At 40.6% G+C, this 27,125-nt stretch overlaps 1 protein-coding gene and 1 pseudogene across 3 annotated transcripts in view; both read right to left on the minus strand.

The window, feature by feature from the left end:
• Nucleotides 1-17,438: 17,438 nt before the first annotated feature.
• On the minus strand, nucleotides 17,439-18,942 carry LOC103018566 (actin-related protein 3-like; annotated as a pseudogene).
• A 6,682-nt stretch (nucleotides 18,943-25,624) lies between these two features.
• Nucleotides 25,625-27,125, minus strand: part of MCCC1 (methylcrotonyl-CoA carboxylase subunit 1) — a 62,398-nt gene continuing 60,897 nt past the window's right edge. For all 3 annotated transcript variants that reach the window (XM_007195357.2, XM_007195358.2, XM_028162104.2), the window contains 2 exons: nucleotides 26,785-26,856; nucleotides 25,625-25,998 (listed from right to left, as the gene is read on the minus strand). In XM_007195357.2, the coding sequence (XP_007195419.2) occupies nucleotides 25,870-25,998; nucleotides 26,785-26,856 (201 nt within the window). In that variant the 3' untranslated portion in view covers nucleotides 25,625-25,869. The remainder of the gene's footprint in view (nucleotides 25,999-26,784; nucleotides 26,857-27,125) is intronic.

Below are 27,125 nucleotides of genomic sequence, written 5' to 3' on the forward strand. Positions count from 1 at the left end.
ATGTTCTGGCCTCTACTCTTTCCCCACCGCTCCAGAGTTCTCTTTCTATAACACAAATCTGAATTTCATCCTTAAAGCTCTCCTTGGGCTCCGTAAACGTGAGCCTCTTTGGTGTGGTATACAAGGCTCTCTCCCCATAATCTGTCCACTCACCTTGCTGTTTTCCACCACCTCCCACACAAATACACCTCATATTTCAGTTTTAACAATCCAAGCCTGCCATTTCTCATTCTGCTATCCCTGGAGGACTGGCTAACACTGACTGAGGGCTTTCCATGTACCAGGCACTGTTTTAAACCCATGACACATTCTAACTCACATAATCCTCACTTCAACCTATGAACTATGACCAATGATTATGCCCATTCTACCAAGGAAGAAACTGAAGCATGGAGAGGTTAAATAACATGCCAAATGTTCCTCAGGTGATATGTAGTAGAGCTGGGACTTAAACCCAAATAGTCTGGCTACAGACTCTATTCTCTTAACCACCACACTGCATTTCCTACCAAGACCTCACACTCAACTCAAAGACCATCTTCTCTGTGATTATCTGCTGACCTCATCACCTGGATTCCAGCTGGTAGGTATGTTTCTCCTTCTGTACTTCTGTGACCGCTTGTATACACTTCTATTACACTTATGACATATGATAATTATTAGCCTCCATGACTTCCCCTGCCAGGTTGTGCACTGCTCCAGGCCAGAGACCCAGTTGCACACATCTTTGAGTTTTCAGTGTCAAAATGAGTGCCGAGGGACTTCCCTGGTGGTCCAGTGGTTAAGAATACGCTTTCCAATGCAGGGGACGCGGGTTCGATCCCTGGTCGGGAACTAAGATCCCACATGCTGCGGGGGCAACTAAGCCCACGTGCTGCAACTACTGAGCATGAGGGCCACAACTAGAGAGCCCACATGCTGCAATGACGCTCCTGTGTGCCACAACTAAGACCCGATGCAGCCAAAGTAAATAAATAAATATTTTTTAAAATGAGTGCCGAGCATATAGGATATATACATATATATATGCTACGTGGTAATACTTGGATAAATTAAAAGAAAGAAGTTATCTAATTGATGTCTTACCTGCCTTAAGACTGTGCCTATATTGTTTGTTATTGTAATGGAATGTCTTTCCTTCTTGGCAGATGTATGTTATACCATATGGTCAGATGGTAAATGTAGTAGCAACTATACCCATTACTGCACTTCCAAGCTACAGTACTGAATGTGAAGTGGAGAATTATTACTCAATCGTTACTGAGTTAGAGAAACATACTTGTTAAAATTGTCCTGATAACTTTTTAAATGGAAAAATCCTGAAGATAAAGCATAAATTACAAGATTTAATTAACTAAAGAATATTCATTAACATGTTCATATCACTTTTTATGTTATGAAGTATTTGTTAAGAAGTTGAGGTTTCTTAAGTACAGAATTTGTAAAGATTATTTTCTGCAGTGACAATCTCAATATAACAAGAAAAATAAGATAGAAACATCTAGCTGAAATCCACTATCATTCTCCCTCTCCCCCACAAGATATATATCTGTATCTATACATAGATATGGAAAAAGATATCGATATATAGATACACATATGTATATACACACACACATATGTGTATGTATATATAGAGAGAGAAAACGCATACACACATATATAGTCACTGTATACTTATAGATACATAGACAAGTATACAGTATTTGTACATAGTATAATTTTTCAAGGTAAAACACGCAACTATTTGAAAATAATTGTTGCCTCAGATGTTTAAAAATTCATGTTAAGATATGTATATTTGCTGATAAAATTGTTACAAGTCTGTTTAAAGAAACATGTAAAACCAAGGATTCCGTACTTTTAAAATCTATCTTTCAGCAAAGAGAAAGAGCATAAGTCATCTGAAAAGACAGATTGCTAACATTTCTGGTAGTTCATCTAGCTAAAATTAAGCTTGCAGGGTAACTATGTAGACATAGTTACAGTTCAAAGGCACTAGTCTGGGACACACAGCCACCACCCTCCCACACTTAACTTGGGTGGACTCAGTTTTGCCCAACATTTACATAAACGTGCTTATTGAATTCAAGCTTGCCTATTTATAAATATGTAAGAGTAAATGAGCCTGACCAATGCAACCTATTTTAGTTAAAGCGAAACATGACATTTAGATTTTATCAGTCCAGAATTATAACTTTTTAAAGGTACAGCAGACAGGATTAGGCCTCAAGGACAGGGATGTCTAATGTGAGGACCATGGTCCCAAATTCACACCAAACTCACCAGAGTCGGGGAAGAGGTGGAAGGCTTTGGACGCTCCTGTCCCTGATAAATGTTACCAGTGAAGCCAAAGAAATGACTGCCTGAGACTCTTTCCCCAACATTCTGAACTATTTGAAAAGGAATCCTTAATCAGGACAAGGGAATAAACTTCAAGGAGTGTCCCTAGGAAACTGGACACCATTGTTCTCTTCACACAAAAGAGCCAATAAAAGCAGTATTCCAGTGGGTCACCTTCTAAATAGGAAAATGGGAATATTTACCAGAGCCAGTCTGTCACCTCAAGGTACATGTGAATCTGTTGATTTTAGCTGCTCCACACTCATGGTAGAGGAATGGACTTTGCAGTAACAGCTGAGACTGTAGGGCCAGCAATGGGAAACCATCTGGCCCATCACTGATGATGTCACAATGCCCTACTGTCCCAGGAGGTCCATCCTGGACCTCCCTGCCTGGCTCAGCTTGGTCCTTCCTACATGATACTGTGGCTCAGCCCAGGTATCTGTCTAGAACAATTCTGGTCAGTTGCAACGAGTGAATTCATTGAAATAATAATGACTGAAACAGTTCTACAGGTAGCAGGCTAGATGATCAACTAGAATCCCAGGCGTTTGTTCCTAGGTACTTCTGGTGTCCTCATCATTTTCCACTGATGATGACACAGGAAGAGCTGGTACTGAATCAAAACCTTGCTTTTCTGTCTTTATTCAGTGGATAGCTCATAAGGCATGCAGATTTCTCTGGGACTCGGTATTCTCAAAATGAAGAGACTGGGCTGAACTGTAATAAGTTTCTATCAACCCCTAAGTTTGTTTGATTCCTTTCTGGTAGACTATCATGAGCTGTCCTTGAAAGTCAGGAAAGCAGAGCTTGTCTCATTTATTCACTCATTCATTCATTGTGCAGAGTATGAAGCACCTAAGCTAGCACCACACTGACAAATACAATGCAAACCACAAACGTGAGGCACATATGACATCTAAGTTTTTCTAGTATTGAAATTTTTTAAAAGTAAAAAGAAACAGGCTTCACCTGTTTTGTTTTTAATATTTAATCCAAGATAGCCAAGATATCAGCATTTCAACATGTACTCAATATAAAATATTATTGAGATATTTTTACTTTTTTTTTTATAGTAAGTCTTTGAAATCTGATGTGTATGTTACACTTAAAGTCATCTTAATTCGGACTAATCACATTTCAAGTGCTCAGTTGCACATATGGTGAACGGCCACTATATTGGTCAGCACTGGCTTAGGCAGTGGCTGGCCTGCAGTGGGTGCCCAACAAATGGGAGTAATAAGTACTCTTACTTCTGGGAAATAGATGAAAACCAAAGTAAACCTGGAATATCAATATATAACCAATAGTAGCACAAAAATATTTAGCATTTGGGAAGCTAACACAGTTCAACTGGAGGAAAAAAAATTGGCAGGAAGGCAATAAGAATTACTATTACATATATTTTTTGGCCATGCCACACAGCATGCAGGATCTTAGTTTCCTGACCAGAGATCAAACCCACACCCCCTGCATTGGAAGCACAGAATCTTAACCACTGGACCACCAGGGAAGTCCCAAGAATTATTCTTTAAATACGCATCTATATCTGGGATAAATGTTTTCAGTGTGTATAGCAGACTAGGAAAATCACCTATACGCATTAATAAATGTCGACCAAACACCAATAATCTGCCTGACCCTGAACATGTCATCCTATTAAATGTAATGTCTGCATTTTTCAATCAAAAGTAGACATATTAAACACTGAAATGCATTTCACAAGCACTTTAGAGTTCTGAGGTGTTTTCCTCAGGGCTACACACTAAGTAAATGCCATTTTTTCTATTTCCTTCAAGATATGTCACTCTTTTCAAAGAAATTATTTGGGATTGGAGACGAGAGAAGAGTTTGGTGAAAGAGAGAGTTTCTGTGCAAATATTGTAAAACTAAAAAAGTTAATATCAAGGTCAGTTTAGCCCTACAGCACTGTGAAAGAGAAAAAAACAATTAAAAAATGTTAATGTGAGATTATCATTTTGAAAATAAATATACAGAAAGAGGAAGTCAATGAAGGAATCTAAAGATGAAACCCAAATGGGTTAATCTGTTGTGGGAGACCTGGAAACACCCTTCAGGACATTTGGGAAAGGAGATGACAGGGCAAAGCTCTTTACAGATGAAATGTGACCTGGCCACCCTTAATTGACCACAAGTGAAAGAAAAGAAAATGTGGCTACAGATGACCACTTTGAAACAAAATAATGAATTTTAGAGAACTTGAAGAGGTCCCTTGATTTTGTTGATAGTCTGACCTGGAAGAAGGGTGCGGGGGTTAACGGTTGAGTGGAGGGGAAGCAAGCATGAAGGTCCAGGGTCAGGCCTGACGGGTGAGCTCTAGGGAGGTGTTGGTGACAGCATAATTTGCAGACTAGGTCTGGCTGGAAAGAACAGCCAGAGGGAGGGGTTAGGAGAGAGGAAGGGATTATTTTCATTCCTGATCGATAGGATACAGTGCTACAGAGTAACAACATAGCTGTGAAATGTGTAAGAGAACACCTGGCTCAGGCTGGGCGGATGTGACAGGGCCACATACCTTGGGTGAAGTGTATGGCTCAGAGCCCAGGCTTAGTCCACTTCCCCCAGAGCCAGATGTTTCATGTGTTTGGTTGATCTTGTGGCTGAGAAGTGCCTAAGATTTTATTCCAGTCTTTCAGATGGATCATTTCTCCAAAGAAATAATGAATAATATTGTCAGTTATGAAGGTACTGCAGTTGGAATATTTTCTTTACATTATATGAAGTTCAGATCCCTTTTTTTTTTTACATTTGTATTTCTCTTATTTAACTTACAAACTGAGGAGTGGCATCAGCTTTAAACATTTGAAATAGGTCTATTTCATGAAAATTTCAAGGGGTTACATGAAAAAGTCACAGACTAAGACAACGGTGTTCTAATCTATCTCCATATGACTGGGCAAATTATACCTGTCTCCTCAGAGCCACAATTCCTCAGAATGGCAAATTTGGATGAGATAAATTCTTGGTTCCCTTCCAACTTCAAATCTGAGCTTTGCTCAAAATTCTAGGAAGTATAATTGTTCTCATTCAGTCATTTATTTCAACATTCATTGAACACCTACATGTCAGCCACAGTGTGAAATACTAGGAATATAAAGAAAGAACCAAACAGTCCCGGCATCACTGCCCACCCACCCCAGGAACTTAGGATCAGGCAATGTGGAAGCTATGAGGGTTGAAGAAAGGGTCTATTGGGAAGGTTCTACAAGTCCTGCATCTAGGAAACCCAACAGGACTATGGGCACAAGGCTGTGTGTAGCAGGAGAGCGTGGGCTTCAAGTTACTTGGATCTTCGCTTGAACAAGATTCTACTGCTTATTTTGATGGTGATGTTGGCATATGAGCCCCAGTTCCTTTATCTCCAAAATACCTACCTCAGAGTACTGTGTGAAAAGTCAATTAGACAAGAAAAGACCACAAATAAATGTTGGTGAGGATGTGGAAAAAAGGGGACACTTCTACACTGTTGATGGGACTATAAATTGGTGCAGCCATGGTAGAAAACGCTATGGAGGTTCCTCAAAAAACTAAACATAAAACTACCACATGATCCAGCAATTCCACTCCTGGGTATATGCGAAAGAAAAAAAAACACATTAATTCCAAAAGATACATGCACCCCATTGTTCACAGCAGTGTTATTTACAATAGCCAAGATATGGAAGCAACCTAAGTGTCCATCAGCAGATGAGTGGATAAAGAAGATGCAAGAGTCTGTATACACACACACACACACACACACACACACACACACGATGGAATACTACTCAGCCATAACAAAGAATGAAATTTTGCATTTGCAATGACATGGATAGACCTGGAGGGTATTATGCTTAGTGAAATAAGTCAGACAGAGAAAGACAAATACTGTATGTTACCACTTATATGTGGAATCTAAAAAATAAAACTAATGAATGAATATAACAAAATAGAAACAGACTCACAGATACAGAGAACAAACTAGTGGTTACCAGTGGGGAGAGGGAAGGGGGGGAGGGGCAATATAGGGACAGGGGATTAAGAGGTACAAACTACTATGTATAAAATAAATAAGCTACAAGGATACAGCACAGGGAATATAGCCAATATAGCCAATATTTTATAATAATTTAAATGTAGTATAACCTATAAAAACTTTGAATCACTATGTTGTACACCTGAGACTAATATAATATTATAAATCAACTATACCTCAACTATGGCAAGAACATGAAGGGCTTCAATATAAACCACTTGTTTCACCACTTGCCTGCCTGGCGGGCACATGTCCACTTGTAAGCCTTGGGATCCCTCTTCTCTCTGGCAACAGCCAGGGACATTGGTCTTATAGCAAGAGAACACAGAAAAGAAAGAATGGGAGAAAGGATACTAGTAAAAAATTATTTACTAGCTCATGCAATTTTATGTGTAATAATGCTTATCAATGAGAAGGAGAAAAATCATCTGCAAGAATATACATTATTTTTTTGCTACCAAGTTTCTTTTATAGGAGCCTTGAATGATATAATTTTATTAATTAGAGCTATTACCCCAACTACTGCTTGGAAAGGTAGCAATAAGGATCACAGACCATTTTCAATATGTAAAAAAGTCTAACAGAAATGGTTTCGCTAAAGAAAAGCTTTCTACTGCTAAAAAGATTGAAATTCTTTCCCTTTAGTTGGGACTGTTTTAGTTCGGGGTAGTAATACACGTCACTCCAAGCTCATTATGAACTGCATGTGTTCTTTCATTACTTAAAAAAAATGGAGGGGGCTTCCCTGGTGGTGCAGTGGTTGAGAGTCTGCCTGCCAATGCAGGGGACACGGGTTCGAGCCCTGGTCTGGGAAGATCCCACATGCCGCGGAGTGACCAGGCCCGTGAGCCACAATTTCTGAGCCTGCGCGTCTGGAGCCTGTGCTCCGCAACGTGAGAGGCCCGCGCACCGCGATGAAGAGTGGGTCCTACTTGCCGCAACTGGAGAAGGCCCTCCCACAGAAACGAAGACCCAACACAGCCATAAATAAATAAATAAATGAATGAATGAATGAATAAATGAATAAAGACAGACAGACAGACAGACAGACAGACAGACAGACAGACAGACTTCCCTGGTGGCACAGTGGTTAAGACTCTGTGCTCCCAATGCTGGGGGTCCGGGTTCAATCCCTGGTCCGGGAACTTGATCCCACATGCATGCTGCAACTAAGAGTTCGCATGCCACAACTAGGGAGCTGGCAAGCCACAATTAAGGAGCCGGTGAGCCGCAACTAAGGAGCCCACCTGCTGCAACTAAGGAGCCCGTGAGCTGCAACTAAGGAATCAGCAAGCCACAACTAAGGAGCCCACGTGCCATGACTAAGGAGCCCGCCTGCTGCAACTAAGACCCGATGCAACCAAATAAATAATAAATAAATAATTTTTTTTTAAGTGGAGAAATTACTTGATGACTTCTTAACAAATACATGTGGTTATTTGTTTAGGAGAAAATTGTTTTAATACCAAAAATCCTTGTTGATAGAAATAATTAAGGAGAATCTAAAAGGGTAAAGAGCTTGGGAACCACTAAACTAGATAGTAATAGATATTAGAATAGATATTATAAACTGACCTTTCAAAATATTAAAAATTTACTCCCTTCTCATTGATGGGATCATCATGTATAGTATGAATCTAAAATCAAATAATAGTGGCATCAGATTTTCTATTTAGTAACAGTGACTTGAATGATTACAGTGATGTAATTCAATGAATTAAGGGGAACAATGTCAACAAAGAGGGAATACAAGAAAAGGAATATCAGTAGTTTCTGAGAGTGTACCAGGTTTATGCTACCAATTTCAATTTTAATTCAAAACAATTCAAATCAAAAGAAAAATGAATCATTTTCACCTTACTTGAAAAACTGCAGAAAATTAAGATTTTATCTTGTAATTTTACATTTGTTTTGCTGGAAGACTTTTTTTTTTTTTTTTTTTTTGTTAATTTTTATTTATTTGTTTATTTATTTATGGCTTGTGTTGGGTCTTCGTTTCTGTGCGAGGGCCTTCTCCGGTTGTGGCAAGCGGGGGCCACTCTTCATCGCGGTGCGCGGGCCTCTCACTATCGCGGCCTCTCCTGTTGCGGAGCACAGGCTCCAGACGCGCAGGCTCAGCAGTTGTGGCTCACGGGCCCAGCTGCTCCGCGGCATGTGGGATCTTCCCAGACCAGGGCTCGAACCCGCGTCCCCTGCATTAGCAGGCAGACTCTCAACCACTGCGCCACCAGGGAAGCCCCTGGAAGACTTTTGATTTGGATTTTTTTGTGTGTGTTAGCTATATACTCTATTGATTAATTCAACCCAATGCCAAGGAAGGCAGGAATTGAGATGCTGACAGATGTTACTGCTTCTAATAGACATAGTATATAAGAGAAGAGCCAACCGGTTTCCACATTGTGGTTTCAATTAGAGCTCAGAATGAATAAACTCACCCGAGAGAATTCAGGATTCCACTGGCCCTGAGGAAACTCATAAGATGAATCATTTCTGTTTTATTCCCAAATAAACATAGATTTTAAAGCTCAGGCAGGAGTCAAGTTTCTCACTAACCAAGCTGCTTTGTCAACATCTCCCTTCCAGGTAGATGCCTCTACTGAGACCCAACCATAGGGGTCTGGTAGAGGTCCAGGAGGAAAGTGCAAGCAGGTTGGCCAGGGGTAAAGGTGGAGAGGGTTCCAAATGGTGTGATGGATCATTGAGGCTCCAGTCATATTTAGTGTTTTGATATCACAATAGAAGGAAGACTACATAAGGTGTAATAATTTTTCACTCTAAAGGTTCTCAAATATATACAAAGTACACCAAATGGTATAATTAACTCCCGTATACGCATCACCCAACTTCTACAATTTCGTCTCAAGGCCAGCCTTCTCTCATCTATACCCCACTCATTCCCATGGCCTGCATCATTTTGATGCAAATCTCAGATATTATTAAAACATTTCATTCGTATTTCAGTATCTCTTCTTTAGGAAAAAAAAAAAAAACCCACAATACCAGTAACTCATCTAAAAAATTAACAATAATTCCTTAATATCTTCAAGTATCCGTTTTGTGTCTACATTTCCCTGGAGTGTCTACACATTTTTTAAGCACATAAACTTTACTTAGAAAGTTAATTAACTCAGGTTTATGTTCTTGATTTCCTAGTAAATTATAAACTCCTTGAGCAGAGGGACAGTGTTTTGTTTATGCCTGCTTCTGAGCGCTTTGCTGATACTTATGCCCAGATTTCAAAGTAAAGGTAATTAATTAAATGCATAATAAAAGAGCTTTTTATGACTTTCCATGTAACTACATTCACAAATCAGAAAAAAATCCTCACAGTACCTGTTCGGATTTTCGGTACAGGAAATAGGGACAATATAGATCCTCAATTTCTTGAATTAAATTGAAATGAAAATGTCATATATAACATGGGCAGTTGCAAATCTGAAACATCTGGCTACTAAAAATCTCTTGATAGCTGTCACAATTTCTGACAACCTGAGAAACTGAGTCTCTAGAGAGAATCTGTCAGTTCTGGCATACTATCCACGGTCACCAAATAAAAGTAAGAGAATATCCCTGATAGGAGAAAGATGCATTCTATGAATTTTAATACAAAAATGGAAGGTTTGTCTTGGTTTAAATCAAGGTAAATAGTTTTGAATATCTATGCATGAGGGATTTTCCTTTTTGTATCATCTCTCCACCTGTTTCCCTGTCTCACTTCCACCCCAATACTAGTTCTTTTTTAGAGTGGACAAATAAAATATATGGGTTTATAGGAAAAAAAAAAATGAGGGATGTGTATCCTTAAGCATATGATCCTAATAGGAAAAAAGAAAGCTTTGTACATCAAAATAAGTGCTGCTTCATTTTATAATAGCAAAAACTTAAAATAATCTGAATGTCTAAGATTAGGAAAATGGATATATAAATTATATTCTGTTCAATTACCAGGAATAACTAAGGAATAATTATGATGTTTTTAAAATTAGGATTATGAAGACCATGTAGCAACATGGAAAATGCTTATGATGTGTTAGGTTAAAAACAATCAGGATTGAAATTTTATGAACATTATGATTTTAACTATGTAAAAAGTGTACCTGTAACTAGAAGACTGAAAGGAAATACAATAAAGTAATAATAGTGGTTATGTTAGTGTGGTAGAATTATGCATGATTTTAAAAATATTATATGCCTGGCCTTTAGAACATGCTAAATAAATAACATTTTCTTTTGCTTTTCTGTTCCCTCTACCTAACATTTTTAAAAATTGTATGATTGTAAATTAAAATTTTTTAAAGCTAAAAATGTTATTAAATTTAAATATATTTTCTTCTTTCTTAAGTGTGTATCCAGCTTAGGGACTTCCCTGGTGGTCCAGTGGGTAAGACTCCGCACTCCCAATGCAGGGGGCCTGGGTTCAATCCCTGGTTGGGGAACTAGATCCCGCATGTGGGCCATGACTAAAGAGTTCACATGCTACAACTAAGAGTCCGCATGCCACAACTAAAAATCCCGTATGCCGCAACTAAAGATCCCACATGCTAAAGCGAAGATCCTGTGTGCCGCAAGTAAGACCTGGAGCAGCCAAAATAAATAAATAAATAGATAAGTAAATAAATATTAAAAAATAAAAAAAAAAAGTGTGTATCTGGCTTATATATATATATATATATAACAATATTTATATTTTATATTTTTAGTTATTTATATATAAAACAATAGTGAAAGAATCAGATTAACTTTTTAAAAATGGTGAAACAAAATATAATTATTTTATTTCTTTTATTAAATTTTACTTTTTACTTAAATATTAAATACTATAAAGTATTTAATAACACAATACCTAGCAGGGATCCTTACACATTTAGGCCCTTGACATATATTGGCTGAACAGATTTGAAAACACTCATTCATTGTTCATTCATTCAACAAATATTTGTTGATGATCTACTTCCCAATGAAATGAGGTTTTTTTTATTGTTTTTTTTTTTGGCCATGCCATGCAGCATGCGGGATCTGAGTTCCTGACCAGGGATAGAACCCGTGTCCCTTGCAGTGGAAGCTCGGAGTCCTAACCACTGGACCGCCAGGGAAGTCCCTGAAATTAGTATTTTTGCTGACTTAAAAAAGGGTCAAATGATTTTTTAAATTATGAAATGTGCATGAGAGTGCAAAAAACATAAGTGCACAGCTTAATAAATTGTTGTAAAATGAATCCCCACCAAGGTTAAGAAACAGAACATCAGCAGCACCCCAGAACACCTGCAGTTCTGATCCCAACCCCTACCTGCACCCCAGTGGTCACCAGGACAGAGCGGGAGGTGCCAGGACACTTGGGAAGCTCCAGGGCCTGGACATTTGCTTTCTGTGAAAATTTGCAAAAGTAAACATTTTCCCACCTTTGGTTAAGACCTCTGTGTACTTTCATAGCTAATTTTGTATTCATAATTTCACATTTTTTTCTTAGAGTCGCCCCAAATTGTATAATCTTCAGGACCCACAAAATCTGAATCTGCCCCTAGAACCACTATCCTATTAGGTATTGTTTGCTTCCAGATGGATTACACAATGTAAAACTGTCCGTTTCCCAATTTAGAATGTTCCAAATAGTTCCATGAGCACTAGCCCTTGGCTGCCCAGAGCTACTTAAAGGGAAGAATTGACTGGCCTTTCACAGGATAATGGTACATGGTTTCGGCTGGGGTTTCACAGCTGTGGACCCCCAGAGCTGGGGATAGACCTCGGCTTGGCTCTCTCTTCTTTCTGAGACAGACATACGTCTCAGTGATGCACAGAGAGGGAGAAGGCCAGCCTACCACCTCCCGGACTAGTCTCTCCAAAGTAGAGTTACTAACAGAAGCCTAGCTTGTTAGGCACACACAATATTTACAAACCTGAATAGTTTGCCAACATTTAAAAATCAAGAGATTTCACGTGAAAAGTAGGCTTTCTGACTTCTTTTAAGCAGTTGGAAGATGTACCCACTCTGGACCCACATTCCCACACAGCCTGGCACTGACCGGGTGGAGCTGAGAAGCAGCTGCTTTCTGAGGCCAAACCTCCTCCCTGAACCCATGACTTCACTTACAGGTGTTATCTGGGTATTTGGTCCCTTTAGGCATTTGTATTGGCACCTTACCCATTACCTTGTATTAATACAAAATGGTTTCTTCAGTGATCTTTAAAAATTAAATGTAAAGATAACAAGGAACAGGGACTTCCCTGGCGGTCCGGTGATTAAGACTCTGTCCACGCATCCAACGCAGGGGGCGCGGATTCGATCCCTGGTCGGGGAACTAAGATCCCACATGATGCACGGTGCAGACAAAAAAAAAAAGAAAGGATAAAAAGGAACAAATTCCCCCAAAATACTCCATGATGACTTTCTTGCTAATGTTTCCTGAACCCTTTACAATGGTGCTAGCAAGATACTACCCCAAATGGAGTTAAACTGTCTAAATGTACACAAGATGAATAAAATTAGAAACATGCAAAGGTTCATCTCAAATGAAATAATTTCCTCATCAGAAGCAGTAAGAAGCAGCTAAGCATAACTTTAGATCTGCAGTTGTTTAATTTTAGGATGTATCAAAATCTTACCTGGAGATCTTGTTAAAACAGATTGCTGGGTCCCATCTCCAGAGTTGCTGATTCAGTAGGTGTAGGGTGGGACTGAGACTTCGCATTTCTAAGAGGTTCTCAGCTATTGCCCATCCTGCTGGCCCTGGAGCACTTTCTGAGAACCACTGAGGCATGCTACTCAGTGTGGTTCCCAGCCTAGACGCCTGGGAGCTTGTTAGGAAGGAGAATCTCGGGCCCTCTCTTGACCAGTGGAATCAGGATAGGCAGGTGGCTTGTAGGAACATTACATTTTGAGATGCAGTGAACTAACTTGTCATTTCCAAACCTTCCTGGGGCCTTTGTTAACTATGCAGAATGCCAGGCCTTTTCCTTAGAAATTTATTTAGAAATCTTTTTTTTTTTTTTTTTTTCTTTTGGCTTCACAGCAGCATCTGGGAACTTAGTTCCCTGACCAGGGGTCGAACCTATGCCCCCTGCATTGGAAGCGCAGAGTCTTAACTGTTGGACCTCCAGGGAAGTCCCTCAGAAACCTATTTTTGTCAAGCGCTCCAAGTGATTCTTAACATCAGGAAGGCTTAGGGAGAATAGGCTAATGGTGGTATTAATAAAACTAAAGAAAGAATATATTTTTAAAAACAAGGATCAGCAAATGAAAATTTAAAAAATAGAAATTCCAGGGGAGAAAATTGGTAGCTTGTCTTCAACCATTTGGGGCTCTGTAACCCCAAACGGTATGCGTTCTTTTTGTGGAGAGAGATGAATCAAATTGTCAGATCTTTTACCATGCACCAAACTGCTTTTATCTGGGTCCCTGCTCATCAAGAAGTCTCATTATTATAATTTGGCTTCCAAGTGTTTTTTTTTTTTAAATCACAAGGGACAGAAGTTGTTGTGACTCACATGGTCTATATGAGTGTCGCCCAACAGAACTTTCCATTACTGTGGAAATGCTCTATTTCCTTTTTCCTAAAATTAATTAATTAATTAATTAATTTTTGACTGCATTGGGTCTTCGTTGCTGTGTGCGGGCTTTCTCTAGTTGCAGTGAGCGGGGGCTACTCTTCGTTGCGGTGCACGGGTTTCTCATTGCTGGCTTCTCTTTTTGTGGAGCATGGGCTCTAGGCACGTGGGCTTCAGTAGTTGTGGCATGTGGGCTCAGTAGTTGTGGCTCATGGGCTCTAGAGCACAGGCTCAGTAGTTGTGACACACGGGCTTAGTTGCCCCGCAGCATGTGGGATCTTCTTGGATCAGGGCTCAAACCCGTGTCCCCTGCATTGGCAGGTGGATTCTTAACCACTGCACCACCAGGGAAGTCCTCCAAGTGTTTTTCACACCAGGAGAAACACGCCAGTCAAATCAATATAAGTATTCTCATTTGTGACAGATACATTTCTCACTGTGAATCAAGAAATCATCATTAAGGTATTGATATATTTTTCTGTGGGTTCTATTAGTGTCTCTAAGAGATCAAACCACTTTTGTTTTAATAACAAAATCAAATTTCTGTGCACATGTATATGGTGTTCTGTTGGAGGAAGGAGCAAATACTTTTGCCCATAAAGTTTTCTTACATGTGGATCCCACTGTGTAGTTTTAATGTTTTTCATACATCTCTTTAAGAAGGTCAGATTTTTTGTTGAAAGGAGAATTACATTAGCAAATAATAAGTGTGCAAAATATCCAAGAATAAACATCTAAAAAAAGCAAAGAGTTGATACGGAAATTGTCTTTTTAACTCTTTCAGCGTTTATAAATGAAATACTGGCCTTGGTGAGTCCTATCTTTTCCCTTAATCTGTCTTCACAATTCTCCAGGAGGAGGGTAAAATTTTACCCTTCTGCTTGGAAGAACTAAACTGTCACTGAATCTACCTACGAAGTACATTTTCCCAAATATCAGATGTTTCCAAAGTCCTTTCAAGGAATATAAATCTCTCAGAATTGTGGACCTCATCACCTCCATCTATCATCCAATCGCTGAGAAGTTAACACATTCCCAGGGATTTTCATCTGGGAAATTAACAAATTCCTTGTTGATGTTGAAACACGGTATTTCTATTGAGGTTTCAGTGGATAATCTTATTCTAGAAATGAGGCCATCAGAGGATTGGTTTGTTTGGAGGATAGTTTAATGTTAACCCCCATTCTGAATAGAACAGTTTTTATTTCCAAGGTTCCAATTACACCTTAAGTTGCACTGAGTTTTTAAAGGCGACTGATCTGGCCAGTAGCATGATTGTGATCCTCTGGTCAAGCCAGTGTTGGGGCCCTGGTACCATTAAGTTCTCTGGGTGAAGATCTGAAACAGTGAGAAGATACTCAGCCAAGGAGGGAAGGCTTTCAGAAAATGGGTAAGAGTGTAGCCGAGCAGGACCCTATGGGGCCTTCCCGGGACAGACCCCTCCCCCATATTCTCTGCTTTAGCTCCTCTCTCGAGTAAGTAGATAATTGTATCTGATGCACATTTCCCGAGTTATTTTACAGATGTGAAAGTCCCCACCAAATGGAACATGTTAAGTACTTGATGATCATGAGCACATGGCCCCCAGGCCTACTGGAGTCTGAGGATTGATAATGTTAACCCCTGTGACACCACCCTGTTGCCTCACCATCAGCCAATCAGAGAACTGTGCACCAGCTGATCACTTGTCTTGAGACACACCCCACCCCACCCCCCCTTTAAAAACGCTTTGCTGAAAACTTTCAGGGAATTTGGGGCCTTAGAGCACGAGCCACCCATTCTCTTTATATTGGCAACTTTGCAATAAATGCTGTGCTTTCCTTCACCACCACCTGGTATCAGTAGATTGGCTTTACTGCAAATGGGCAAGCAGACCCCAGTTTGATGCGGTAACAAGAGGGGAACATAAGTTGTGGATGAATAAACTTGCCTCCTTCACACCCCTCCCATCCCCTGACCCCTGCCCCGGCCTGGCTACTTCAGGAGACAACATTACATAGTTAGAAAGCAGAGAATTTTGGAATGAAAAGTCTTGGTTTCAGTTTTGGTCCCAGTAACTATGCAAAGTGTGATCATTTTGAAGTTTCTCATAATTTCAGTTCCTTCAAGTTTCTATGAGGATAGCAGTGTTGATACCTCTCTTGGTGATAAAATGTCAGTACATCATAAAATGCTTTATAAAGGTGAGTTGTTACTGTGGGCACAGTAATAATACCTTCAAATACTGGTGGTTTTAGCTTAATTTTTTTTTCAGTTTTAACTTATTTTCATCACCTGTTCTTTATGATCCAGATATTTTAAAATGCAATGAAAATTAACTTTCCATGATATGTCAGGGACTGGCAGTAAAAAAATTTTCAGACTGCAAATGAGTTATACAAATGAAAATATCAAATGGAGATCCAGTTATCAAAATGAAAGCACTCAACATATTAAAAGTTCACAATTACTTGTTTAGAGCACATAAAAAAAGTCAGCTTGCTAACCAACTGTCGTGATTTTTAGAGAACTACTGCAGAGGTTTGAAGAAAATAGATTTATTAGTTAACTTATAAAAAGATTAAAGAGCTTGAAACAAGTATTGAAAAGAAACCTGTGGGCTTCCCTGATGGCGCAGTGGTTAAGAATCCGCCTGCCAATGCAGGGGACATGGGTTCAAGCCCTGGTCTGGGAAGATCCCACATGCTGCAGAGCAACTAAGCCCGTGAGCCACAACTACTGAGCCTGCGCTCTAGAGCCTGCAAACCACAACTACTGAAGCCCACGTGCCACAACTACTGAAGCCCGCATGCCTAGAGCCTGTGCTCCGCAACAAGAGAAGCTGCCGCAGTGAGAAGCCCGCGCACTGCAACGAAGAGTAGCCCCCACTCACCGCAACTAGAGAAAGCCTGTGCACAGCAACGAAGACCCGACTCAGCCAAAAATAAATAAATAAATAAATTAATTAATTAATAAAAAAAGAAATTTGTGCCTTTATTAGAATGGTGTTAAGCTTTAAATATATCAATTTGGGTAATCAAATTATTCATTTTTTAATAAGAAATGACACTGCAGAACTGCAATACTGGTCCAACAGTCTTGTCTTTACTGTTCCTTTAAAGCGAGAAACAGAATGCGAGGAATCAGAAAGCACTAGCAGGCACCAGTTTATCCAAGATACTAGCTTCTTAGTTCCAAAAGCACTTGCAAAGAAAACCATTGGGGGGCACATGGTATGGAAGCACTTCATAATAACTGGAATCCCATGAGTGTGTGTGTAAGCCAAGTCTCATAGGCTATTTTTTGTATTTATCCTTTACTTGGTCACTTTTTTTCCCTCAAATACTAGTTTTTCTTTGACTTTTTTCCCTCAAAGTATAAAAAGTATGAAATATAAACAAGCTCTTGCATTGCACACTTCAGAGTGTACAATTCAAGCATTATAGAGCTATCTACATACCGATAAATCCCATCAAATCTTGGATAATTCAAAAATATATAAAATACCAGGGCACAGAAAGAACTAAAACACACTTCTTTTTGTTACACATAAGATTCAAATATTCAATCTAAAGAAAATCACTTAATCATTTTGGCTCTCCTCTACATTCGCATGTTGATATACTTATTAAAATATTCTATATAATTATGTTTGGTCTTATTATTTCAAGTCAGGTTTACAACCTCAAAACCAGCCATCCAGACAAAACAGGTAATCAGAAAGATTATTTCTTCCCCACCTCCCTAACCCCAATAACTATGAAGCCAATTTTATGACATGACTCCAAACACTGGATTGTGACAACAAATGCTAGGTCCAATTTCTTCATAATCCTTTTTGGTGTGGCATGCTTGGTAGAACTCAGGCGTGGAAGCCAGCATGGATCCTCCAAACCAAACTGCATATCACTGCATGTGGTATGTAATGACTTGTACATCAGTAGGTTTTGGCTTCAATCTACCACCACTCAATTCCCACTTAATTTCAGCCTGGCATCTACAGTTCTTTTCAAATCTCTTTGCAAGCGACATCTGAAGTCCCTGAACATGGTTGAACCTCCAGAGAGGACAATAGTCTTGTAGAGAGGACGTCTGACATCAATAGGACAATTCTGAATTACTTCATCTACAACTTCTGAGATAGGCTGAGTAAAGTCTGCATTAGCAAACTCTGGATGAAAAAAAATTTCAGGTCCCAAGAATCTCTCATATCCAACATCAATGGAAAATTCTTTCTTTGAGATAGCATTGATTCCAGAATACTGTTTAATTCACTTTGATCCATCTGTATCATACTTGTTATTCTTTTACTAAATCTGGGCAGACATAACTACAGCGCTCCTTTACTGCCTTAGCAGTTTCCAAGGATTGCTCTGGAGGAATTCCTACTTCTCGGTCTCTCAGCAATTGCTGAATAAAATATGTTATATCTCGTCCTGCGATTGGAATGTACTTAATACAGCTGCCAAGCCCATACCCTTCAGCCACAGGGATGACACGAGTGACACCATCTCCACTGTCTATTACTGTACCAGTCAACGTCCGTTCTCCTACTTGTCTGGTGGTCCAGGATGCAGTTAAGGCAAGAACAGCCTGTACAGCAATGTACAAGCCTGGAACATTGAAGGACTCAAACATTATTTCAGCAGTATATTCCCTGTTTTCTGGAGTATTCAGTGGAGGTTCAGTCAAAAGAAAATAATGGTCTTCAGGTTCCGCCCTTAAATATTTAAAGATCACTTGCTCCATAAACCTTTCCATCAAGTCCCGGTCTTCAACTATACCATGGCAGATTGGCCACTTTGTTGCATATGTAGATTTTTCTATTGCTTCATCACCAGTGAAGAAGTCTAGGTCATCAACACCTTTCGTCACCCTCCTTTGAGCTTGATTACCCACTTTTGCTGACTCCTTAATAGCAATACAGGAAGGGATGATAAACTGTGGTTCTGTATTTCCAGCATATCCTAGTTTTGCACACCCCGTGCCACAGTCCCCCACACAGGCCGGCAGCCGTCCCGCCACCTTCCTCTTCACCTGCTGCTGCCATCTGCTCTGTGCTGGTTGGGGCCAGGCATGGGCGGCGAGAGGTAGAAGCTATCTGACCAGCCACGGCCGGGCCGCCCTCTCCATCGGGGGGGAAGCCGGGAAGCCAAAGCAGTAGCGAGAAAGCAGCAGGCTCGGTCAGCGGCTTAGCTTAATTTTTCAATACTTTATAATTGGTCTTTGACCCAGCAATTCACTTCTATGAATTTATCCTAACACATATAACTGAGTATGTGCAAAATAAGGTATTGTCAAGTTATTCACTGCAGCATTTTTTTATAATACCAAAATGTTAAAAACAGTCTAGATATCTACTAATAAGGGTCTGATTGAATAAATTATATCCATTTGGTGGAACAAATGGAATACCATGCAGCTGTGAAACAGAATAAGGAAACTCCCTATATATTGTTATGGAAGGATCTCTAACACACATTATTAAATAAAAAAGCAAAGTGCGGAATTTGACTTTTAGTGTAGAAGGGAGAAACAAAGGAAAAGCCGTCAAGAAACAATAGTCAGCAGAGTGCTCTTCAAGGGATATACCTAACAATCTGATACATATCTTTGAGTTGTTTGCAGGAACTCAGATCCCCACACAGGTGGTAACTACAAGCTAAGATCCCAGGCTGGTCAGAATTTGGGGAATGATGATGTTGACCTTTTCTGACCCTCGTGACTTCAATCAACTAAAGCTTGGACTCTGCCAACCTTGGCTCCAGTTCTACACTGAATTCTCCTCTGCTCCAGCCCCTTCATGAATATGCATTCACCACCCAAGCCCCTTTATGAATATGCACGTACCCTTAGCTTAAAAGGTCCCCAGTTTTGCTGTTTGGGGAGACACTGCTTTGGGAAAGATCCCAGTGTTCTCCTTACCTGCTGCAAGTAATAAACCCTTCCTTCTCCCAATCTTTGGCTTGGTTGTGTCTTTTGGCCCACCGAGGTGAACTCAGTTTTCGGGTAACAGAAAGATACACAACAAACAATAGTGGTCAAATAGGGAATTCCCTGGTGGTCTAATGGTTAGAACTCCACGCTTTCACTGCCGAGGGCGCGGGTAAGGTCCCGCAAGCCGTGCAGCGCGGCCAAAAAAAAAAAGAAAAATAGTGGTTAACTACTGGCAGAGGTGAGGGGACTGTGTGGGTGGGAGGGAGATTTTCACTGTGTATCTTTTAATATACATTTTTGGATTTTGAACCATGGGAATATATTACCTATTCCAAAATTAATACTTATTTGAGAAGAGACTAACAATATTTACATGGCTAAGGAACTAAAGATCTATGGCTTATCTTGCGTGTAAGAGCTCTTCAGTAATGATTAGATGTGTTGTATTAGGGTGGGATGACTCCAGCGTTAAGGTGTGTGACGGGTCAGGCCTGGGAGAGGAGCAGGGAAGGTCGAGGGCAACTGAGGATGAGAAGTCTGTTTAGCTTCAGCAAAAAGCGAAGCTCCGTGTGGGGCCAGATGGGTAACCGGGGAACAAACTTAGGCGGGTGCCGGTCTGCATTATAATTAACATGAAGCCTGCTTTCAGGAATGGAGAAAACCATGTGCTTTTATGATATAGGTGGTCATGAGAAAGGAGTAAGAATAACTGGGAACACAGAGAAGTCCCAAGTTACCTTTCTTTGTTGTTGTTGTTAACGTATTTTAAAAATTTTTTCTGGGGTGGGAGTGGTGTATTTGGAATGAGAGTTATTTCACATCTCATCAAAGCGTTTAGCAAAATACTAACCAGCGGTGGTATGAACAGAGAATGTTAGCCATCTTAGGAGGGAGGGAGTTACATCTAGGCTGTGCTTGGAGGTTTAAGGGGAGGGCAACTCACTGCGGGAGACTGAGCCAGTTAGAGGCCCAAAGACATTCTGATTCCTAGGATCCAGCAGATGGGAGACAAACGTCAGGGTGACAGGGTAATCACTGGTATCAGGGCTATGATCTGCTAGCGGCCCAGGCACCCCCTGGTCCAGAAGAAATGGTGTCCCCAGGGTTACTCACAGGGAGTGGGGGTGGGTAGGCAAGAATGCTCCTACCCAGCTGGAGACTTCGAGAGAGCCGCGGGCAGGGCTTCCTTGGATGCCCTATAGTCAGAGTCTGGTGGAGAAGAACCCCTAACCCCAAGGCTGCAGCTCCCTGGGGCCAGCCCTCAGGGAGCAGTGTGTCATTAGCAGGAAGGGACTTACGACCCAAGACTCCGTGCTCTGGGCTCGGAGCAAAGCATTTGGGGACACCCATCTCCTCCCCTCTCACCACACCGTTTAAAATCACATTTTCCTCTTCCTGGTTATTTTGAAGCTTAGTGTGAATATCTAGGAGTGCTTTCTGAGATCCTCTGATGAAAGGTGCAACAGAAGTGCAAAGTATTACTCTCAACACTGTAAATATTTTAACGACAACAGCAGAAGTGCCACGTGCAGGCAGAACACAGACGCACATTCCAACGTCCAATATTCCTAAGAGAACTACTGGAGAGTTAAGAATGGTACATGTGCAAGAGAAGCCAGTCACAGAAGAAAAAAAGAGATAGTTGAGCTAAGTAAGAGACTTCCCTACAATGCTGCCCAGCGGAATGGTAATGCCCACTCAAACAGGCTTCAGCCAGATACCAAGGTCTCCCCTCCAAGTACCAGCTACACACGTGCGTGACGACTGATGCGGAAGATGGAGCAAGCCCAGGCCCAGCCTTTGCTCAAGAGGCGAGCTGCTGCTGGGAGTGCTTCTGTCCCATTAGCAGGCAGGCTCTGGAACATGCCAGCCTGGCAGCCGACTGTGGCTGACGGTGGGGGGGGGGGTGGGTGGCTGATGGAGGCTTCCCCTGGCAGCACCACAGTCTGCCTGTGGTCGACAGGTGCCTGGCTGGCCCTGGAGCAGGCTAGAGCTGAGGGAGAGAGTGAAGAGAGGGGATAGGGTGATGCATGACCAGGCAGGATTTTTCACCACATGGGACCTGGGAATTTGGCTGGCAAGGATGATCAGCTGGGCTTAATTTAGAGCAGTTTCTCAATTGCTCTCAAGCAATAACTGAAGTTAAGAAATTAATAACTACCAGGTGAGTGTAAATGATGTTTCAAGCACAGTGCTAAAGTCAGCCTCTGTATTTTCTCATTTAATCTTCACAACAAATCTATGAGGTAGTGCTACTACCCTCATTCACAGATAGAGCTCAGAGGAAGTAAAGGACGTGCCCAAGACACTACAGTAAGTGGCAAGGCTCAGATCTGCATGCAAGAATTGTAATTCCAAAGCTGTTTTGTCTACAATGCTATGTGGCTTCCTCAGTGACTAAAAAGCAACCATCAGGGCTCTTAGATTTTGTTTTCTTGGTTATTACAGACCTAAACACACTGTATCCAAAATGCTATTGCCAAAGATAAGGTAACAAACGACTTTCTTCCAACAATATGGCTCAGGTTTTGATCCATGCCTATAAATGGATCTTATCCAAAAGAAGAGCTACTTTTAAGTCAAGGAGATGTATACCGAGGTCTGTCTTCTGGACCTGGACCACCCAGGCCAGGCTTCCATATTTGGTGCCTCTTTTGGACACACTGTCTCCAGTCTCCCTCTACTTTCCAATCTGTATTCCAGACTGTGGACAGAAATAACTTTGAAAAACCTGTTTGAAAATCTGCGGGGCTCCCAACTGCCTCCAGAATAAAGTCCTTCCCCAGCTTGGCAGCCTCGTCCCAGCCCTGCTCGGCCACGCCCCGTGGTCCAGCCTCTGCTGGATCCCTCTGTGCCCCGAACAGTGTGTATTTTCACACCTCACTGTTATTATTAGCCCTGCTAGTCCCTCTCCCTGCAATGGCCTGGTCTTACCTTCTTTCTCCCTCTGGCAAATGGCTCTCCTCCAAAGCCCAGTTCAAATGTCACTGCGCTCCCTCAGCTTCCTGACCCGAAGTAGAATTTATTACTCCACTCATTTGAGCCCCTCCGTGGCACCTGGTGCCCAAGCATATTATACTACTTACCATCAATTACAGTACTTTATTCTATACAGCTGGATCCTCTTTCCCTTTAATTGAGGCAAGAGCAAAAACCATTTCTTACCGTCTTTGTTTCCAGAGGCCCTGGTATACAGCAAATGCCCTGAATGTTTTAGAAGAAACAGATGCAGTCATGTGCAAAGGAACTCTGCTCACACAGTACCACAGCGATGATCTCAAAGAATTTCGCCAATATGTGGGTAATTGGGATGGCTGGCTTCAAATTCCTTCTCTACACATTATTACCTGTGATCTACATAGCCCCTTAACAATGAAATAGAGAATATCTTGTTCCCCTGAAGGATATGAAAGGGGGCATACAGCAACCCCAAATTTCCACCAGAGCACCTTTGCTTTTTCCTCTTGTCAACAGAGGAAGCTTTGTTTGGGCAGGGCAGAACACGGTGCTGCTAAAACTATAGTTAAAAGCACTGGTTTAGGGAATTCCCTGGCGGTCCAGTGGTTAGGACTCCGTGCTTTCATTGCTGAGGGCCTCGTGGCGTGGCCAAAAAGAAAAAAAAAAGCACTGGTTTAGATGGCCTCTTCCTTTACTACCTCATGCCTAAATATCTATCTGTAAGCACCTCTTCCTAACTGGTTTTCAAGCCTCTAGTCTTCTCCTCCTCCATCCAACTTGCAAGTTACTGCCAGATGAAATTTTCTACAACATTATTTGAATCATATGTAACATGTTAGTTTTGTAACATAATTGCATAATAAATATAACCAACCAAACACTCAGCCCCACAACTAGAACATTAACAGTAACTTGCATCTACCTGTACATACTTCACACATGTCAACCCCTTGCTTAATACCTGGAGCTAATCACTGTCTTTAAATTTTTTATTCTACTTTTTAAAGAATGTAGTTTTATTAAAGGGGAGAGGGAGGGGGTAGGGGTAAATTAGGAGTATGGGATTAACAGATACAAACTACTATGCATAAAAGAGCAACAAGGAATTACTGTATAGCACAGGGAACTATATTCAATATCTTGTAATAACCTATAACGGAAAAGAATCTGAAAAAGGATATATAAGTGAATCACTTTGCTGTACACCTGAAACTGACACCATATTGTAAATCAACCATACCTCAATCAAAAAAAAAAAAAGAATATAGCTTCATTTTACATACATGAATATAGTTGATTTTGCTGATTTTGGAAGACGGTAAAGATAGTACCATACTGTGTATATCTCCTGGTGCATGCTATTTCACTATTACGAATCCAAGATTCATCCATGTTGATGCTCTTAACTTGTTTAGTTTGCTGTTACATAGTATTCCACTGTGTGCTATACCACAGTTATTTACTCCTTCTCCTGCCAACCAACTCGGATTGTTTCCAGTGCTTTGCTATTATGGGTAATGTGGCTATCAACATTCTTGGTGCACAAGTGCATTTGTGCATTTCTGAACTGGGATGTTAGGTCATAGGGTATACAAATGTTCAACCTTGTGAAATAATGTCAAAGTTGTTTTTAAAGGGACACTAACAGCCAGATAATTTTTTTTAAAATCACTGCTTTCCCTGTTGAAAAATAATTCAGTGTAACCACAACTTGCAACATAAAATCCAAACCTGCCATTCCATGCCAGTTAAAATCTGGTCCCAACCTAAATTTCATACCTTTTCTCTTATTGTCCCTGCCTAACCTCCAAGCACCTCCCACTCCAATAGGGCAGATCTGCTCCCAGATATAGAACACAACTTACTCATTTTCAAAAGCTCCTTCCTTTCTAGTCTGCAACCCCCCTGCGCCCCTGCTACTGCGCTTGGGTTCTCCTTCCTAATGAAACCTACCCTGAGCACACCTGCCCACAGGACTCTCTTCCCCCCAGCTCCTAAAAGACATGTCCTGCCCCAGTCATATGCCATCAGCCTTCACCCCCATCCACGTCTTAGTGTGCTAGGTTTCATGCTGCCTTGTTGGAAAAATGGACATTCTAACTAAGCTGTGTGATCAGATTTACTTGAGAACTCAGCGTTTCCAAATTTAGTATTTGGTACTTTTCTCACCACTCTCTGGACAATGGAATTGCTTAATTGTGGATCTGATTGTTTTCCCACATAACTTTCGACATGATTATGTCTTATTTCCCCAATTAAATCATCAGTACCTTAAAAGTACAGAGACGATATTTTTAAATTTCTTTGTATTCTCTGCAACATTTAACATAATCTCATGTGTGCAGTAAGAACTCAGTTCAACAAATATTTAACACTTCAGTGGATACCTGAAAATGCAGGGGACTGAAAGTGCGTTTCTAGAAAAAATATGTTCTAGCATACAATTTAAATATATAATATGTAGGTGTATAAAATACATATACACAAAAGCATAAGTGTGTGTATATATACTTATACAAGCTTAGAATGTACAATAAAGGCAGAGGCAGTCTAGATAGAAACTTTCCAATCACAAAAACAGGAAACAAATAGCACCCATGTGTTTAAACTACCTAAGAAGTTACTCTTTGGCAAAAAACTCTTAGGTTTAGTGCTATGACATCTGTCTCTGAAATATGTTACTGTCCATTTTCGTCATGACTGTGACTAGGAAATAATTCATTTAGTTAAATGACCTTTTCTCTTTCAGTTGTTCTCCTTTGATCAAGTTGCTGCTCACCTTCCTAAAAAAACACTACATTGTATAAAATTTGAGGCAGAAACAAACTATATTGTCTCCCAATAAAAAAGTATAATTTAATTTTATTAGTATGAAATATTTTGAGATAATTTATTGTATTTGTGACCCAAGTACATGATTCTTAAATACGAAACGGTTTTAAGCGCAATCATACAATCATTTAGTAAAAGTGCTGGTCATCAGACCCCGAGAAAAGCAGGAAGGCACTTTCCCATTTTGGTGTAGAGATACTACACTTAGGAGGCTGCTTAATTGGCCGCTTATTTAATGGAGTTTATTCTGCTTCCCTTTTGTCAGATTCTTCCTCCTCAAACTCGACTAAAGGAGCGTGTCTGTTGGCCTGAGAACCTTCTTCGTAGAACACTTTCTTGATAGTGCCATCCTTTGGGGCCTTTATGGTATGCTGCAAAGACAGAAGGCATGACAAACACTGGCTGTGATGCTAGTGAGGGCTGAGCACACACCAAGTCAAGAAACACGGAAAGTGAAAAATGAAGCCAATTATTTAGATGTTTGTCATGTATCGGTGCTTCCCGACCTTTCTCATATCACAGCACACAGAGAAAATAATAACAGTTTTACGGTGCGCTTGGGGATTGAGAGGACTCACTACCTTGATGCACCTGGTCAATAACTGGGACGCTCTGCATTAGCTAGTAATTCTCAGCTCAAGCTTCACAGTAGACTCTCACCTGGGAAGCTTTTAAAAACTACTGATCCTTGGGCTCCCCTACAGGAAATCCCAGTTCAGCTGGTCTGAGAGGTACTTTTGCAAAAAGCTTCCTAGGTGCAATTTGTGACCGGGGCTCAGAACCAATGGCCTACAATTTCTAACCATCTAAAAACCTAAACAGCTAATTTAACTTGACCGAGGTTTTCACTTTGATACTGATATTTGGCATCCTAGGTATGGCCTTAGAAAATACCAGTAGCTAATATTCTGTTGGGTTACTGCCTGAATCTAAGCTACTGATAATTTCAGAATCACAAATGACAGGCACGATCTCACAAAATGAAAATGAAAATGTAAGAGAAGGATGGTTTGGTTTTGTTTCCTGCAGTTAATGCTTCATCAGTCCATGGTTCTTAATATTTAAAATGGTCTTAATTTACAAAATAAGACAAAAGAATGATTGGGACTGATAGTTCCCAAAGTTTATTTGGCAAGTGAACCCGTGATTTCACTTACCTCCATCTTCATGGCGATCATAACCATCAAAGAATCTCCAGCTTTTACTTTGTCTCCAGCTTTCACAAACACCTAGAGAGTCAGAGTGACAGGTTAATATTTAAAAACACAGAGGTCCTTTGTGGTCCACAGAGTTGGTATATAAACGTACACAGCAGAAGTATGTGTCTATGTGGTTGTCTTGTCCGCCAAAGACAAACATACTGGCACAAATCAGAGACCCATAGGTCAGTCTGGCATTGCGGGCACTGTTGTCAGTGGGGGGCACTCCTTAGCTACCCATCCCTGCCCCCCAACCCATTGAGTTTTCCTTGAATCAGATGAATACACTTAATGTATTT

Source organism: Balaenoptera acutorostrata, chromosome 4 (genome assembly GCF_949987535.1).
Source record: "Balaenoptera acutorostrata chromosome 4, mBalAcu1.1, whole genome shotgun sequence".
In the NCBI taxonomy this organism is placed as follows: Eukaryota; Metazoa; Chordata; class Mammalia; order Artiodactyla; family Balaenopteridae; genus Balaenoptera; species Balaenoptera acutorostrata.